This window comes from Hydra vulgaris, chromosome 04, assembly GCF_038396675.1.
Source record: "Hydra vulgaris chromosome 04, alternate assembly HydraT2T_AEP".
Classification (NCBI taxonomy): domain Eukaryota; kingdom Metazoa; phylum Cnidaria; class Hydrozoa; order Anthoathecata; family Hydridae; genus Hydra; species Hydra vulgaris.
The window spans coordinates 13,555,074-13,569,965 of record NC_088923.1 but is presented as its reverse complement, the minus strand read 5'-3'; the positions used below and the strand labels follow the sequence as shown (position 1 = coordinate 13,569,965).

Below are 14,892 nucleotides of genomic sequence, written 5' to 3'. Positions count from 1 at the left end.
TATAAAGATTGTAAATTGCTCAAATATTTTTCCGTTATATCAGTATCTTTATATTATTGCCAGCTGATCTGTATGCTCAATGTCTTGCAAGGAATCTACGGTAAGGGTATAATATTTTGTATTGACATCGTTTATCTGATTTTTTTCATGAGCTGCACTATGTCCTCATATATAGTTTTGGATTAGTAAGTGTAGATTTATTCTCCCCAGTTTGACACTTAGTTAGATCTTTTCTCAAGAAAAGAACGAATTCTAAAATCAGTTCCATGAGACCCATAAAACTTCCATTGTGTGGAGAGCGCCACCTTTTTTTTTTTCTTTTTTTAATATATATATTTCGCCGTTTGACAATAATTACAATAACTAAGTAATAAAAATTTACTATAGAATTTTTATTTTTTTTATATATGTACATATAAAATTAATAAATATATTCATAAATATATAAATCAAATCAAAGAGTACTCTTATTTAACACCTTAGAAGAAATTTAATTCATTGTTGTTTAGTAGAAGAGTTTGCCTAAGTTTTGTTTCAAATTTGTTAAGTGAAGAGAGTGATTTAAGATCATCATTTAAAAGTGTATTCCATAACTTAGGTCCTCGATTTGTAATTGAATATTTAGTGGCTGAATAATAGGTTTTGGATTGACTAAAGTTACTTGTTGAGAATCTTGAGCTGTATATATGATTTATTTTTTTTATATATTGAGTGAAAGGCGGTGCCGTTTTTTATCTAGTTTGAACATAAATATAAGAATTTGATAAAGATTTATTTTGAAAACATTTAATACATTGAGTTTACTAAAAAGTTTTTTTGTATGGGAGAGTTGACCTTCATTTGTAATAATCCTAACAGCATGTGTTTTTTTTGCAGAGAATTTTATTTATTTTTTTAGCGTTGGTGCTGTACTAAGCAATATTTGCATAGTTTAGGTAACAATGTATAAATGAAAAGTATGTGTACTTCAAACAAAATTGATTTAAAAACTGTTTAGCTTTATACAGTATCCCATTTTTTTTTGAAATTTTATTCTCAATTACATTTATATGAAGAATGAACTTGCAAAACCTGATAATTTACTTTTTCAAAAAATCTGACTTGTGCACACCACTGGATAGCTCTTGTAATTTTGCATCAGGAAAATAATTCAGGACATGCAGAATCCAATATTTCTATCACAAATTCAGTGGTTAAAATTAAGTAGTCCATGCAAAACTGCATAACAAACAGATTTTCTGAAAACGGTTTTTGCCAATTATCTCGAAATGACAAAAAAAGTGAATTATCAGGTTTTGCAAGTACATATTAAAATTGTTTAAATATATATTAGGCTCTTTATTAACATTTGTTGAGCACTCTTATTTGTATTTTAACATTCCATGTAAATATGGAAACTAATAATTTCACTTACTCGTTGAAGAATATACCTATTCTAGATGAAAAAAGTTATACAATTTTTTTGATTAAAAAAGTTGGGCATTTTATTAAAAGAATTCGTTGGAAAGCCCTTTTTTTTAAAACCAAAAACAGATACAGGTGATATGTTTAATAATAACCAAGATAATGATAAATATGGATTTTAAACAAAAAATACCCCACCTTTTATACCTGATTTGGAATATTTTGAAAATGACCTATTGCATTTAATTAAAACAATCAAGTTTCGCCCAATAAAAAACGACTTTCAAACAGAATTAAAGTTAGATATTAAAAAAATCAAATCAAACCCTAATGTTTTGGTTTTTGCTGATAAAACAAATAACATTAGGAGTAGTATAATATGCGGATTTTGGCACATTTTGATTTCGACCATTTTTGTATCCACATTTTTTTATATTATTTCAGGTTCATTTCAAACTGTATTTTATAAATTTTTGATAAAATTCAATTTTTTTTCTTATCGATTTGATCGTTTTTTTATTTCTGGGTCAATTCAATCTAAAAAAATTTGATCGCGATCAAATTTTTTATAAAATTTGTCTATTTTATAAAAAATATTATTCTATATTATAATTTTCTCAATTTTTTATTATCTATCCAAGAGTTAAACAATTCAGGATATCCATACCACTTTACAAATGATTTGTTTTTGAGTTTTCGAATTACTTTTTCGATTCTAAATATTTCCTGATTTGTTTTTTGCAATTCTTGTTCATAAAAAGTGCCTTGTATTTCATCATTATTATAGTCAGTTATTTTATAAGTTGGAGGATCTGTGTATTGAATTTTTGATATAGTAAAAACTTCTTCAGTCCATCTTGGTGTATACCCTTTTTCAAATGTTTTCTTCTTTTTAGTTATCCTAACTTTGTCACCTATTGAAAATCTAGGATGCATTAGTCCTGATCTTACATTTCCGTTCAAGTTTAACCAAACAATATTCTCATTCTTTTTATCACTAGCTTCAACTGGCGTCATTTTAATTGATGAATGTCTTGTATTGTTATATTTATTTACCATTTCATCTAAAATATCAATATATCTTCTAGTTGAATTAGCTGAAAAGTATTTAAACATTTTCTCTTTCATGGTTCTATTCCAACGTTCAACTACAGAACTTTTTTCTTCATTTTCAGTTGAATATATATCTATCCCTAACGATTTTACATGCTTATTATAAAATTCTTTACCTTTATCTACCCACAATTTTTCACACTTTCTCTTTTCAAATATTTTATTTAAAGCATGAGCAACATCAACTCCAGTTTTACTCTTCAATGGAACAATCCATCCATACTTTGAAAATACATCTGTAACCATGAGTAAGTATTTTATACCGTCATTGAATTTCGATAAAGATTGCATATCAACTAAATCAGCAGCCCATATTTTATCAATTCCATTGACAATCACTTTTTTTTTTTTTAAATGTTTTATAACAGGTTTATGAAGTTCGTTTGCAAGTTCGTTAGTCCATATTAATTTTTTTTCCTTGTCTTTTTAACTGATCGATTGTAGTTTTTTTGAGTATTTTCAAAACCTAACCCAAATTTTGCTTTAGATGCTATAACAGGTTTTATAATACCTCTTTCAATTTTTTCACGTGTTGTTGGATTTTTTATAGCATCCATTTCTTCAATCATCATCTTATCTGCTAAATTTCTATTTGTAGTATCTGTAAAATGTTGATAAGCAAGATCATGATGATAAGCAGCATTATCAACTCTATCTATAGGTTTACTCCATTCTTTATATGCATCAGTGGAAGTCAGTCTTTGATCTAAATTAGTACCAGGACCAGCAAAGTTCATTCCAGGTAAATGCATTTCACCAGGAAATTTTGCTCATGGTAATTTTATTTTTTTAGTTATTGAATTAATTGAATTCACTAAATCTCCACCTTTCATAGCTGAGACAAATTGAGTTTTTGTTGTTCCACAAACTTCACAAGTTCCACGTAACATATTTCTATTGTTTTTACTAACAACGTTTTGTAGGTTTAGTGTATCTGTTTTTCTTTTACATTTGAAGCAATACATTTTTATAATGTAAATATTTTTTATATTTCCAATAAAAAATGAGCATCATTGATTTATCCTGGAATGCAAATAAAAATAAGAGAAATAATAGCAAGTTGCTCCCTAGAAGTATAAGAGGCTTAGTTGTTGGAAAGTCAGGTTGTGTAAAAACTACTTTGTTATTAAATTTACTTTTGAGACCTGGTTGGTTAGATTATAATAATTTACAAATTTATGGAAAGTCGTTATATCAAGATGAGTATAAGATAATAAAAAAGTATTTTGAAGAAAAATTACCAAAAGAAGTTATTCTTAATCTGTTTAAATATCAGAATAAAATAGAAAATCCAGATTTAATGATTGAAGAAGTTTCAAAAAATATAAAAGATAAATCTGATATTGAGTGTAATTTTTTTGAAAAAGGAGATGATATACCAGATCTTGCAGATCTTGATTCAAAAAATAACAATTTAATAATATTCGATGATATTTTGCTTTCAAACCAAAATAAGTGTGAGGAATATTATACAAGAGGAAGACATAGTAATGTAGATTGTTTTTATCTTTCACAAAATTATTTTAGATTACCTAGACAAACTATAAGAGAAAATTCCAATTTTATTTGCTTATTTAAACAAGATTCGATTAGTTTAAGTTATATTTATAGGGATCATGTTATAGGTGATATGCCAATAGAGGAGTTTAAAAGATTATGTAAAACTGCTTGGTCAGAACCTCATGGATTTGTTGTTATAGATTTATCTTCTAAAATAGATAATGGAAAATATAAAAGTGGACTAGATAGTTTTTATTTTACGAATGAATTTTTTAATAATTAATTTTTTTCTTTTATATAAAAAATGCCATGTATACATGTTAGTGGAAATGAAAGTAAAATAAAAACTAGATTCGAATCTAGCATATCTCTTCCTTCTGATAGAGAATATGAAATGGCTCTAGTAAGTTTAGAGACGTATTACAGTTTTCCGAATATTGATTTGTCAAATAACAATTTTAAATATAGTTCAGACAATGGAACAACTTGGTTTAATATATATATTCCTACAGGAGCTTACGAGATTAGAGATATAAATGAATATATTCAATTAGCTATGATTAAAAATGGAAGTGCTATATCAGGAGTTGCAGCTATTACAATTGGAGCTAATAGTAATACATTAAGTTCAACTTTGAATATTCCATCTGGATATAAAGTAGATTTTGCAGTTCCAAACTCAATTAGTATGCTTTTAGGTTTTGAATATCAGGTATATTCATCTGGATATTACGAATCAGAAAATATTGTAAATATATTAAAAGTGAATAGTATTCGTATTACATCTGATTTATTAGGGTCAACTTATTTAGATGGACATTCAGCTACTATTGCATATTCATTTTTTCCAGATGTAGGTCCTGGATATAAAATTGTTGAAAAGCCAACTAATTTAATTTACTTGCCAGTAATTATAAAGCAAATTTCTCAAATGGTAACTCAAATAATTGATCAAGATGGAAATTTATTGAATTTACGAGGAGAAAAAATAGATATTAGATTTCATATAAGGGAGAGACAAGATTCTATCCTTGAAAGAACATTTACAAATGTTAATAGTAAATTTTTTCGTAAGTTATAATTTTTTTTCGTGAGTTATAAAAATGACTAATTACACTAATATTAAAGTGAATATTTCAGAAGGGCAATTGAAAAAAATTAAAAAAGCAGTTAGTAATGAACTCAATGCTAGTATCAAATTATCGTATGAAGATCTAAATGGTGAGCATGTATTAGCTGTAACAAAAAGACAATTGAATAAAATTAAAAGTGCATATGAAAAAGGTACTGGAGTTGTTATTAATTTAAGTAAAGCTCAACTTATTCACAATTTTAAAATTGAAGGAGGATTTCTTGGAGCACTTTTACCTTTTCTAACATCAGCTGGTAGCTTTTTAGCATCAAAAGTTGTACCATCACTTGCAACAGGTCTACTTACAGGAGTAGGTGCTGCAACTGGAAACAATTTAATTAATAAAATTGCTGGAAATGGTATTTCTAAAACATTATATACTAAGATGAATGGTAAAGGAATTAAATTTACTAAATTAGGAAAAGGTTTCTATCTATCACCATGGAATAAAGGAGGAAACTTAGGAGATGGTTTATACTTGAATAGTGGTAATGGATATGAAAAGACTGGTAAAGGTCTATTATTAGGTCCTAATTCACCGTTTGCTAATGTTCCATTTTTAAATTTAATTTTTTAAGTCCTTCGGACTCATGAAAAATATTAACATGTATAAAATAAATTTTTATATATGTAAAAACATGTCTAGATATCCAATACATAAATTTATAAATAAGATACCAATTGTTGATACTTATGCATCTAATTCACATTTTAAATTTAATGAAAAATTAGATCATCCTACAGTATTAATAAACGGTACAAAATGTGATATATTTGCACAGCAGGATATTAAATTAGATTTTATGTCTCAAAAAAGTATTTCATTAAAAATAGGTATTGAAATTAATGGCAATAGTGTTGCATTAGTTTCACTTAAAAATGAACTTAAATTAAAAATGCTATGTTTACAAAATTCTGTTATATCAGAGTCTGTAGATGATATAGTTATTATTATTAAAAATAAATCATTTGAAGATGTAACAATTAATAAAGGAGATAGTTTATGCTTTATTAATTTATTATAATTTTTTTATTTGCTTTATAAAATGGAGTATTCAACTAAATCTAATATAAAATTATATCCGTCTTTACCAAACGAATATACTGAAATAGAAACTCAAGTAAGTGCTACTGTATACCGTTTGAATAAAATAAGTGAAATTCAAAAAGAAATTGAAATTGAGAGAGAAAAAAGATCTACATTAAGTAAAAAGTATAATAAAGCAATAAAAATAATTTCAGCAGTTGATGTTGCATTAATTGGAAGTACAATGGCACTTGGAACTGTTGGTATTGGTTTTTTAGCTACAATAGTAGCAGCACCAGTAGCTATTGCATGTGAAGGAGCAGCATTAGCAATCGGAGCTATTTCATTGATAGGAAGGCAAGTTAATAAAAAATTAAGTTTAAAAGCACAAAAACATGAAAGTATTAAAATACTTGCAAATTCAAAATTAAATACAATAATGGATCATATTTCTAAAGCTTTAGTAGACGGACAAATAGATGATAAAGAATTTGAGCTGATACTTAGCGAATTTGAAAAATTTAAACTGATGCTTGAAGATATTAGATCAAAAATTAAAAAAGATATTGATGAACAAACTTAAATATCTTTGATTAATCAAGGAAGAGAGGAGGCTATTAATCTATTGCAAATGAGATTTAATAAATCCGAAAATATTATTAAAATAAAATAAGTAAATTCTTTCTTATTAAAAATATGTTTTACTTTTACCCTTTCTTTTTAGAATGTAGCAAGCGTGAAAATGATTTGAATAAAAAAAGATATTTAGAAAAATTAGTATTTGGAGAAGCAGGCTTTATAAGAAATAATATGCTAATTACTGATGGAGGTAACTTTAAAATACCTACTCAGTATAGTGATGAAGGTAGAGATAAGCTATATTATCTTATTCAGTTTAAATATAAAGATAATGGTAATGTTGAAAATATGATTAAAGAATCATATAAAGAATGGAAAAATATTAGTAAGAAAGAAAAGTGTAGATTAGTTGATAGATATGTATATAATTTAAGATTGTAATCTTAAAGAAAAAAAATTTACAAGAAGCAAACTATTGTCTGATTTAATATTTAATCCGATAGAAGATATTGATATTAATTATAGTGATTTTGAAATTAAAGACATCATTTATAAAAATTAAAAACACATAACATAAAAGATGTTATGTGTTTTATTTTTTCTTAAATATATAAAAATGTCGTTGTTTAAATATACAGATCCTGATAAAAGAGATCAACTTGTAAAAGAATACATTTATCTTAAGAAAAAAGTACAACAAGATAATATTGCTGAAAAGGTGGGTGACTATAACCTACAGATGGATTTATCAAAGTTATATAGACCCTTAATTGATAGTCAATCTGGAATAAATAATACTATATCTCATTTGAAAGATCAATTAGCACTCACTTTTTTTAAATCCTGAAAAGGATCTTGCTATCCTTCCTCTTGATAAAGGGTCCGAAGTTCCTGAAAGATCAAATATTTTAAATTTTGAAAAAATTGCAACAAATTATCTTAGATTGTATGCAAAAAGTAAAAAGTCTACAGATCCTATATTTGGTATACATTCAAATGGAGATGAACTATATATTGGTAAAAAACCAATTACAATTAATAATGATGATATAACTGTTGATGGAAAGAAATATGATGTTACACCAGGTCTTTGGGAATTAGTAACAAAGTTTAAACCTAATAAAGAGGTATATAGTAATGAAGATCTTAGAAATTATAGAGAAATATTAATAAATACAGATGCCCTTACTACTGATAAAGGTAAAGTAAGATCATCTAGAAGTGAAAAATATAATGAGTTAATATCTCCAATTTGGAAAGATATAAGAACTCCTATATTATCAAAGAGAAAACTTGAATATGGAACTGGAGTTAAAAGAACAAGAATACAAACTGTAATTCTTCCTAGTGATCCTAATGCTCTAGTTGAGATGCTTGAGTTACGTATAGCTGCATGGGAAGCAGGTAATAGTTCATCAAGAAATGAAGCTGTTGCAATTAGCGATGAATTATTAAGACAAGGTGTATTAAGTTAGGGTAAGTATGAAGCAATACAGAATACTCTTGCAATATAAAAAAAAATTTTCCCTAATTAAAAATGATTATTGTTCAAAATAAAAGATTTGTGAAAAAACATGTTATTGGTGGTAGTGGATTTTTTGATACTTTAAGAGAAATGTTTAGACGAGCAGCAGCATTAAATGTAACAAAAGTATCATCAGCTATGATTAAAAAGCTTGCAGCTACTGATTTAGGAAAAACTGCAGTAAATGCTGCTAAATCAGCAGGAAAAGAACTTGCAACATCAGCAATAGAAGCTGCTAAAAATGTTACAATTGAAAAATGAAATAAATTAATTAATAAAGTAGCTCCAAAAGTAAATCTTAGTAAAAAAAGTGAGGATATATTATCAAGATTAGCAAAGTCAGGAGATGAAGCAGTAATAAATTTAAATAATATAATTAATGGAAATGGTCTGAAAGGCCCAAGCGGAGTAAAGCTATTACGTAAGAATGCTATCAGAATAGAGGATTTAGTTAAAAAAGGGAGAGGCCTTCAGAGTATATAAAAAAAAAAAATTTTCTATATAAAAAATGACAACTTCTCAATCAATTTTAAATATTACAGAAACACCAATTGTAGATGAATCAATTGAAAAATATTATTATCGAGATTATGATCCAGCATCTCGACCTAATCTAAATAATACTGGAAATATTATAATAAATATTGAACAATCCGATTTATATTCAGTACCATCTGATGCATACCTGTTGTTTGAAGGAAGACTTCTTAAAGCTGATAATACAGCTTATGCTAATGCAGATGCAGTAGCTCTTACAAATAATGGTATTATGTACCTATTTAGTCAAATAGCTTATCAATTATCTAATCAAGATATTGAAGTAGTTTTTAATCCTGGACAAGCAACTACAATGTTAGGGATGCTTAAATACCCGAACGCTTATCAATTAGCTCAAGGGTTGAATCAATTATAGTATAAAGATTCAGCAACAGCAGCAGTCATTGCAGAAAACACAGGATTTGCAGCAAGACAAGGATTCTTGATTCAAAAACCAACTGCAAAAGGTACATTTTCATTTTGCGTACCTTTAAAGCATATCTTCGGATTCTGTGATGATTATGATACAGTTATTTACGGGTTTAAACATACAATAGTTCTTACTAGAAAATCTGATGATGATGCTATTTTTAGAGGAGCTACTGTAGCTGCTGGAAAAGTAGACCTCCAAAGAGTGACATTGTTTATGCCGCATGTACAACCAGCTCTAGCACAACAAAATGAACTTTTAAGTATTATAGCATCTAAAGCAACAATTCCAGTTGCTTTTAGAACTAGGCAATGTGATAGTTTAGAAATCCCACAAACTCTATCAACTACTTGGAAACTTAGTGTAAAAACATCTAGTGAAAGACCAAGATATATTATTGTTGGATTTCAAACAAATAAAAATGGAGATCAAACAACTAATCCAGCACTATTCGATCATTGTGACTTGAAAAATATTTACGTTATGCTAAGTTCTGATAAATACCCAGTAACTGATTACAGCTTATCATTTCCAAATCAACAATTCTCAAGAGCTTATAAAGATGCAGCTGTATTTAGTGAAAAATATTATGGAATGAACGAATTGATTACTAATAGTAACATACAACCTCTTGATTATAAAGATTTGTTCCCTATATTTGTTATTGATGTAAGTAATCAACCAGAAAGATATAAATCATCAGTAATAGATATACAAATTAAAATGAACTTTAATACAGCAGTTCCTCAATATACGATAGGATATGCTCTAGTGATATCAGATAAATTAGTGAATTTTAAATCAGATGGAGGTAAATTAGACCTTATTATTAATTAAAAAATGATATAAATAATTTTTTTTCTTTATATAATAAAAATGTATTATACAAGGACAGCATTGCAAAATTTATTAAAAGAAAATAACATTTCACAAACATCAAAAAATTATGTCACATTATTAATGCTTGCTATAGATAATGGTTTGATTGATAAGGATGCAATCATGTCAAAAGCAACAGAATTAACTGATGTGAAAAGACCTATTGGAAGACCTAGATTAAATAAAGTAAAAGAAGTTCGTGAGAGAAAACCAGTAGGAAGACCTAGATTAAATAAAGTAAAAGAAGAAAAAGAAAAAAAAGGAAATTGATCCAAAATATGAAAGATTAAGAACAATTAGGAGAGAACCAGTCACTATTAAACTCACAAACATAGAAACAGGAGAAGAAATAATATATAAATCATTATATATGGCTATGAAAGAAACTGGACATGGATTTGGTTATTTTGAATTACGTGATGGAAAGATTGAGGATGGTTATAAGATTGAAGTACTCAATTCTAAAAAATTAAAAAAATCTTTAGATTTTTGATGTGCTAAAATCGCTTAAAAAAAGATTGATATATAAAAATGGGAGATAAAGGTATGGAATTTTATAAAATGTTTAAACCAACTTTATGTTAATTGTATTGGAAAAAATCAAATGGATTTGTGCAATCTACTTCAGATCCTTTTGAAAAATGCGAATCTTACAAAATAGCTATAAAAAGACCAAAAAAATAATATTAAAATATTAAATTTCATATGATCTTATCATATAAAATTTTGATAAGAAAAAAAATTTTTGAAAAAAATGATATAAAGAAATTTTATTATTATAAAAAATAAAAATCTTATGGATATAAAAATGGAAAACAAAACGGTAAAAGAATTAAAACAAATCGCTAAAGAGCGAGGAATTAAACATTATTATAATATGCGAAAAGGTGAACTTGTTAATGCATTATCTCCAATACAAGTTCCTTCTGCTCGTCATACCACTTCGGATCTAATAACATTTGATAATTCTAATATATTAGCTCCATCTCCTGTACAAAGCCATGTAAATCATATATTAAACGAACAAATTCCATCATCAAGTTTATCACCTGTTTTACAACCTGGATTATTTTCAAAGTTGACTACAGCTGTAAAAAATGTATCATCGTATGTTGTCAACAGAATTATAGATGTTGAAGAATGGATTAAACCCTATGTACCAGATCCGATTAAGAAAAAAGTAGAAGATACAGGATCTGAGCTTAAAAGAAAAATAGACTCAATAAAATCTCTAGTTTACTCTACAATATACAAAAATCCTTTGAACCCAAGCAAAGTGGAATTTAAATTGACACAATCAGCTGTTAAGAATGTGGCAAAACAATATTCAGCTAAAGGTATAAAAGGATATGATCTTGAAACTTTTATGAATGTTGCTAAAAATAGTGCAATTAAAGTACTAAATGAAAATAGAGGATCAAAAGTGAATATAGTTGTCATTTGTAAAATGGTAAAAACTAGTATTTTTACAGGAGATGCTATAACCGCAACTCCTAGATTTGCAACGAATAGTACTGTTATATTAGAATCTACAAATTTAGATGAAATTTATGAAACATCAAAGTCTAAAATTTTAGAAACTTTTTCAATGTTTCAACAGTTAGGATCAAACTGGATATTTGTTTCTATTAAAAAAATGGATATAAATATTATAGAGTATAATCCACTTAAAACAAAATCTTATATTCCACTTGATAAAAAATTAGCAGCTAAAAAAGCAATCATTAATATGCAAAATGATGATAATCAATGCTTTAAGTGGTGTATTGCAAGAGCATTAAATCCAACAGATAATAATCCTCAAAGAATAGATAAAGATCTTATAACTCAAGCTGAAAAAATAAATTGGAATAAAATAGAATTTCCAGTTTCATTAAAACAAATTACACAATTTGAGAAAAATAATCAAGATATAAGTGTGAATGTATATGGATATGAGAGTTCAGTTTATCCTTTACGTATTTCAAAGAATAATGATAGACAACATTTAATAGATGTGTTGTTAATATCTGATGGTGAAACGAATCATTATTGTTTAATAAATAATTTAAGTAGATTACTTCCATCACAAACATCAAAAAGAAATTGTGCAACTCACTATTGTAGAAATTGTTTATTAGGATTTAGTTCAGAAGAATCATTATCTAAGCATAAATTGTATTGTAATACACATGATTCAGTTCGTATTGATCTTCCAAAACAAGGTTCAACAATGTATTTTAAATATTATTATAAATCAATGATAGTACCCTTTGTAATATATGCAGACTTTCAAAGTTTTATTAAACCTATCAATACTCGTACTCCCAATCCAAATGAATCCTATACGAAGCAGTATCAAAAACATATACCAAGTTCATTCTGTTACTATATTAAATTTTTTGATCAAAGTATATACAAAGATAAATTAGTAACATTTACTGCAAATAGTGAAGAAGATGATATTGCTAAGATATTTGTAGATAGATTACAAGAAGACATTATACAAATTTGTAATGAAGTAGATTTTAAGAAGCCTATGATATTTACAAGTAAAAATAAGAAAGACTTTAAAGCAGCAATAAAGTGCCATATTTGTGAAGAAGATTTAGGAAAAGACAGAGTGCGAGATCATTGTCATTTAACTGGAAAATACAGAGGTGCTGCTCATAAAGATTGTAATTTGAAATATAGAATTCCAGAGTTCTTTCCAGTACTATTTCATAATTTATCTGGTTATGATAGTCACTTGTTCATAAAGAAATTATCAGGAGGTAAATTAAGCTGTATACCTAACAACGAAGAAAAGTATATCAGCTTTTCTAGAGAGATTCAAGTTGGAGAGTTTATTAATAAAGAGGATAAAACTGTTGATATTAAGCGAGAGATTCGTTTCATAGACAGTTATAGATTTATGCCATCTAGTTTAGATGCTCTATCAAAAAATTTAACAAAAGAACAATGTAAAAATATCGGAAAATTGTATACAGGTACACAATTAGATTTATTACTCAAAAAAGGTATATACCCTTATGATTGGGCTGATTCTATTGATAAATTTAATGAAGCACAACTACCTCCAAAAGAATCGTTCTTTTCTAAATTGAATGATGAAGGAATTAATGATGATGCTTACTTACATGCGCAAACTGTATGGAATGAGTTTCATTGTAAATCTTTTAGAGATTATCACAACTTAAATAATGTTTCAGATGTACTTTTACTAGCTGATGTCTTTGATTTTAGAGATGTTTGCATGAAAAATTATAAGTTAGATCCAGCTTGGTATTATACATCACCAGGATTAGCTTGGGAGGCTGCATTGAAAAAAACAAAAGTAGAGTTAGAACTGTTGAGTGATTATGATATGATCCTCATGATACAAAAAGGAATAAGAGGCGGAATCAGTACAATATCAAATAGATTAGGAAAATCTAATAATAAGTATATGGATAATTATGATGAAACTAAACCTTCAAAATTTATCCAATATCTAGATGCTAATAATCTATATGGATGGGCTATGAGTAAACCACTTCCTACGCATGGATTTGGTTGGATGGATGAAGATGAATTGAAAAACTGGAGATCAGTTCCATGTATACTTGAAGTTGATTTAGATTATCCAGATCATCTTCATGATGAACATAATGACTATCCACTTGCTCCTGAAAGAGTAAAAGTGGGTAAAGTTGAAAAATTAATTCTAAACTTGAATAATAAGAAAAATTATGTGATACATTATACAAATCTTAAATTGTATGAAAGATTAGGACTAAAGATAACAAAAATTCATAGAGGAATAAGCTTTGAAGAAAGTGCATGGTTAAGCGAATATATTGAACTGAATACTAATCTAAGGACTGAAGCAACAAATGAATTTGAAAAAGATTTCTTTAAACTCATGAACAATTCAGTCTTTGGAAAAGCAATGGAAAATATTGAAAAAAGAGTTGATGTAAGGTTAGTCACAAACAGAGATGAAGCTGTTAAATTAGCATCAAGACCAAACTATGAAAGTAGGACAATATTTGATGAAAATTTAATAGCCATTCATATGAAGAGAACCAAATTAAAGTATAACAAGCCAATTTACTTAGGAATGTGTATATTAGATTTGAGCAAAACTCTAATGTATGAATTTCATTACGATTACATAAAGAAAAAATATTCTGATAAAGCCAAACTCTTATTCACAGATACAGATTCATTAGCATACAAAATAAAAACAGAGGATTTTTATGAAGATATTAAAAACGATATTGAAAGTAAATTTGATACTAGTGAATTTGATCCAAATCACCTAGCAATTAATAATGGATTTAAAGTTGGATTAAATAAGAAAGTACTTGGAATGTTCAAAGATGAAGCAGCAGGAAAACAAATTGAAGAATTTGTAGGATTAAGATCCAAGTTGTATTCATACAAGATGAACGGAAAAGAAAACAAAAAATGAAAAGGAGTAAAAAAGAATGTTGTTAAGAACTACATAACACACAACGATTATAAAGATTGTTTACTTTATAGAAAAGAACACATAAGGAAAATCAATATTATAAGATCACATGCACATGAAGTTTATACAGAAGAGATTAATAAAGTAGCATTAAGTTCAGAAGATGATAAAAGAGTCATATTAGAAGATGGAATTCATACATTAGCATATGGACACTATAATCTCATTAATAAGCCAAAAATCGTAACCATAACAGTTAGGCAAAAGGCAACAAATTATTTTAAAAAACTTTTATATAAATTTAAAAGAACGTGAAAAATAATTTTATTTC

The 14,892-nt window shown here is 27.0% G+C and overlaps 3 protein-coding genes across 3 annotated transcripts; all 3 read left to right on the top strand.

Annotated features, from left to right (window-relative positions):
* The first annotated feature begins 7,371 nt into the window (after positions 1 to 7,371).
* Positions 7,372 to 8,230, top strand: LOC136079202 (uncharacterized). The gene is made up of 2 exons (XM_065794923.1): positions 7,372 to 7,473; positions 7,580 to 8,230. The coding sequence occupies exons 1-2, from the start codon at positions 7,372 to 7,374 to the stop codon at positions 8,228 to 8,230; spliced, it is 753 nt and encodes a 250-aa protein (XP_065650995.1).
* A 558-nt stretch (positions 8,231 to 8,788) lies between these two features.
* On the top strand, positions 8,789 to 10,396 carry LOC136079201 (uncharacterized). Its single transcript, XM_065794922.1, has 3 exons — positions 8,789 to 9,100; positions 9,194 to 10,058; positions 10,221 to 10,396. Exons 1-3 carry the CDS (start codon positions 8,789 to 8,791, stop codon positions 10,394 to 10,396), a joined length of 1,353 nt encoding a protein of 450 aa, XP_065650994.1.
* Positions 10,397 to 10,934: 538 nt separating this feature from the next.
* LOC136079200 (uncharacterized) lies at positions 10,935 to 14,561 on the top strand. Its single transcript, XM_065794921.1, has one exon. The coding sequence runs from the start codon at positions 10,935 to 10,937 to the stop codon at positions 14,559 to 14,561; it is 3,627 nt and encodes a 1,208-aa protein (XP_065650993.1).
* The last annotated feature ends 331 nt before the right edge of the window (positions 14,562 to 14,892 follow it).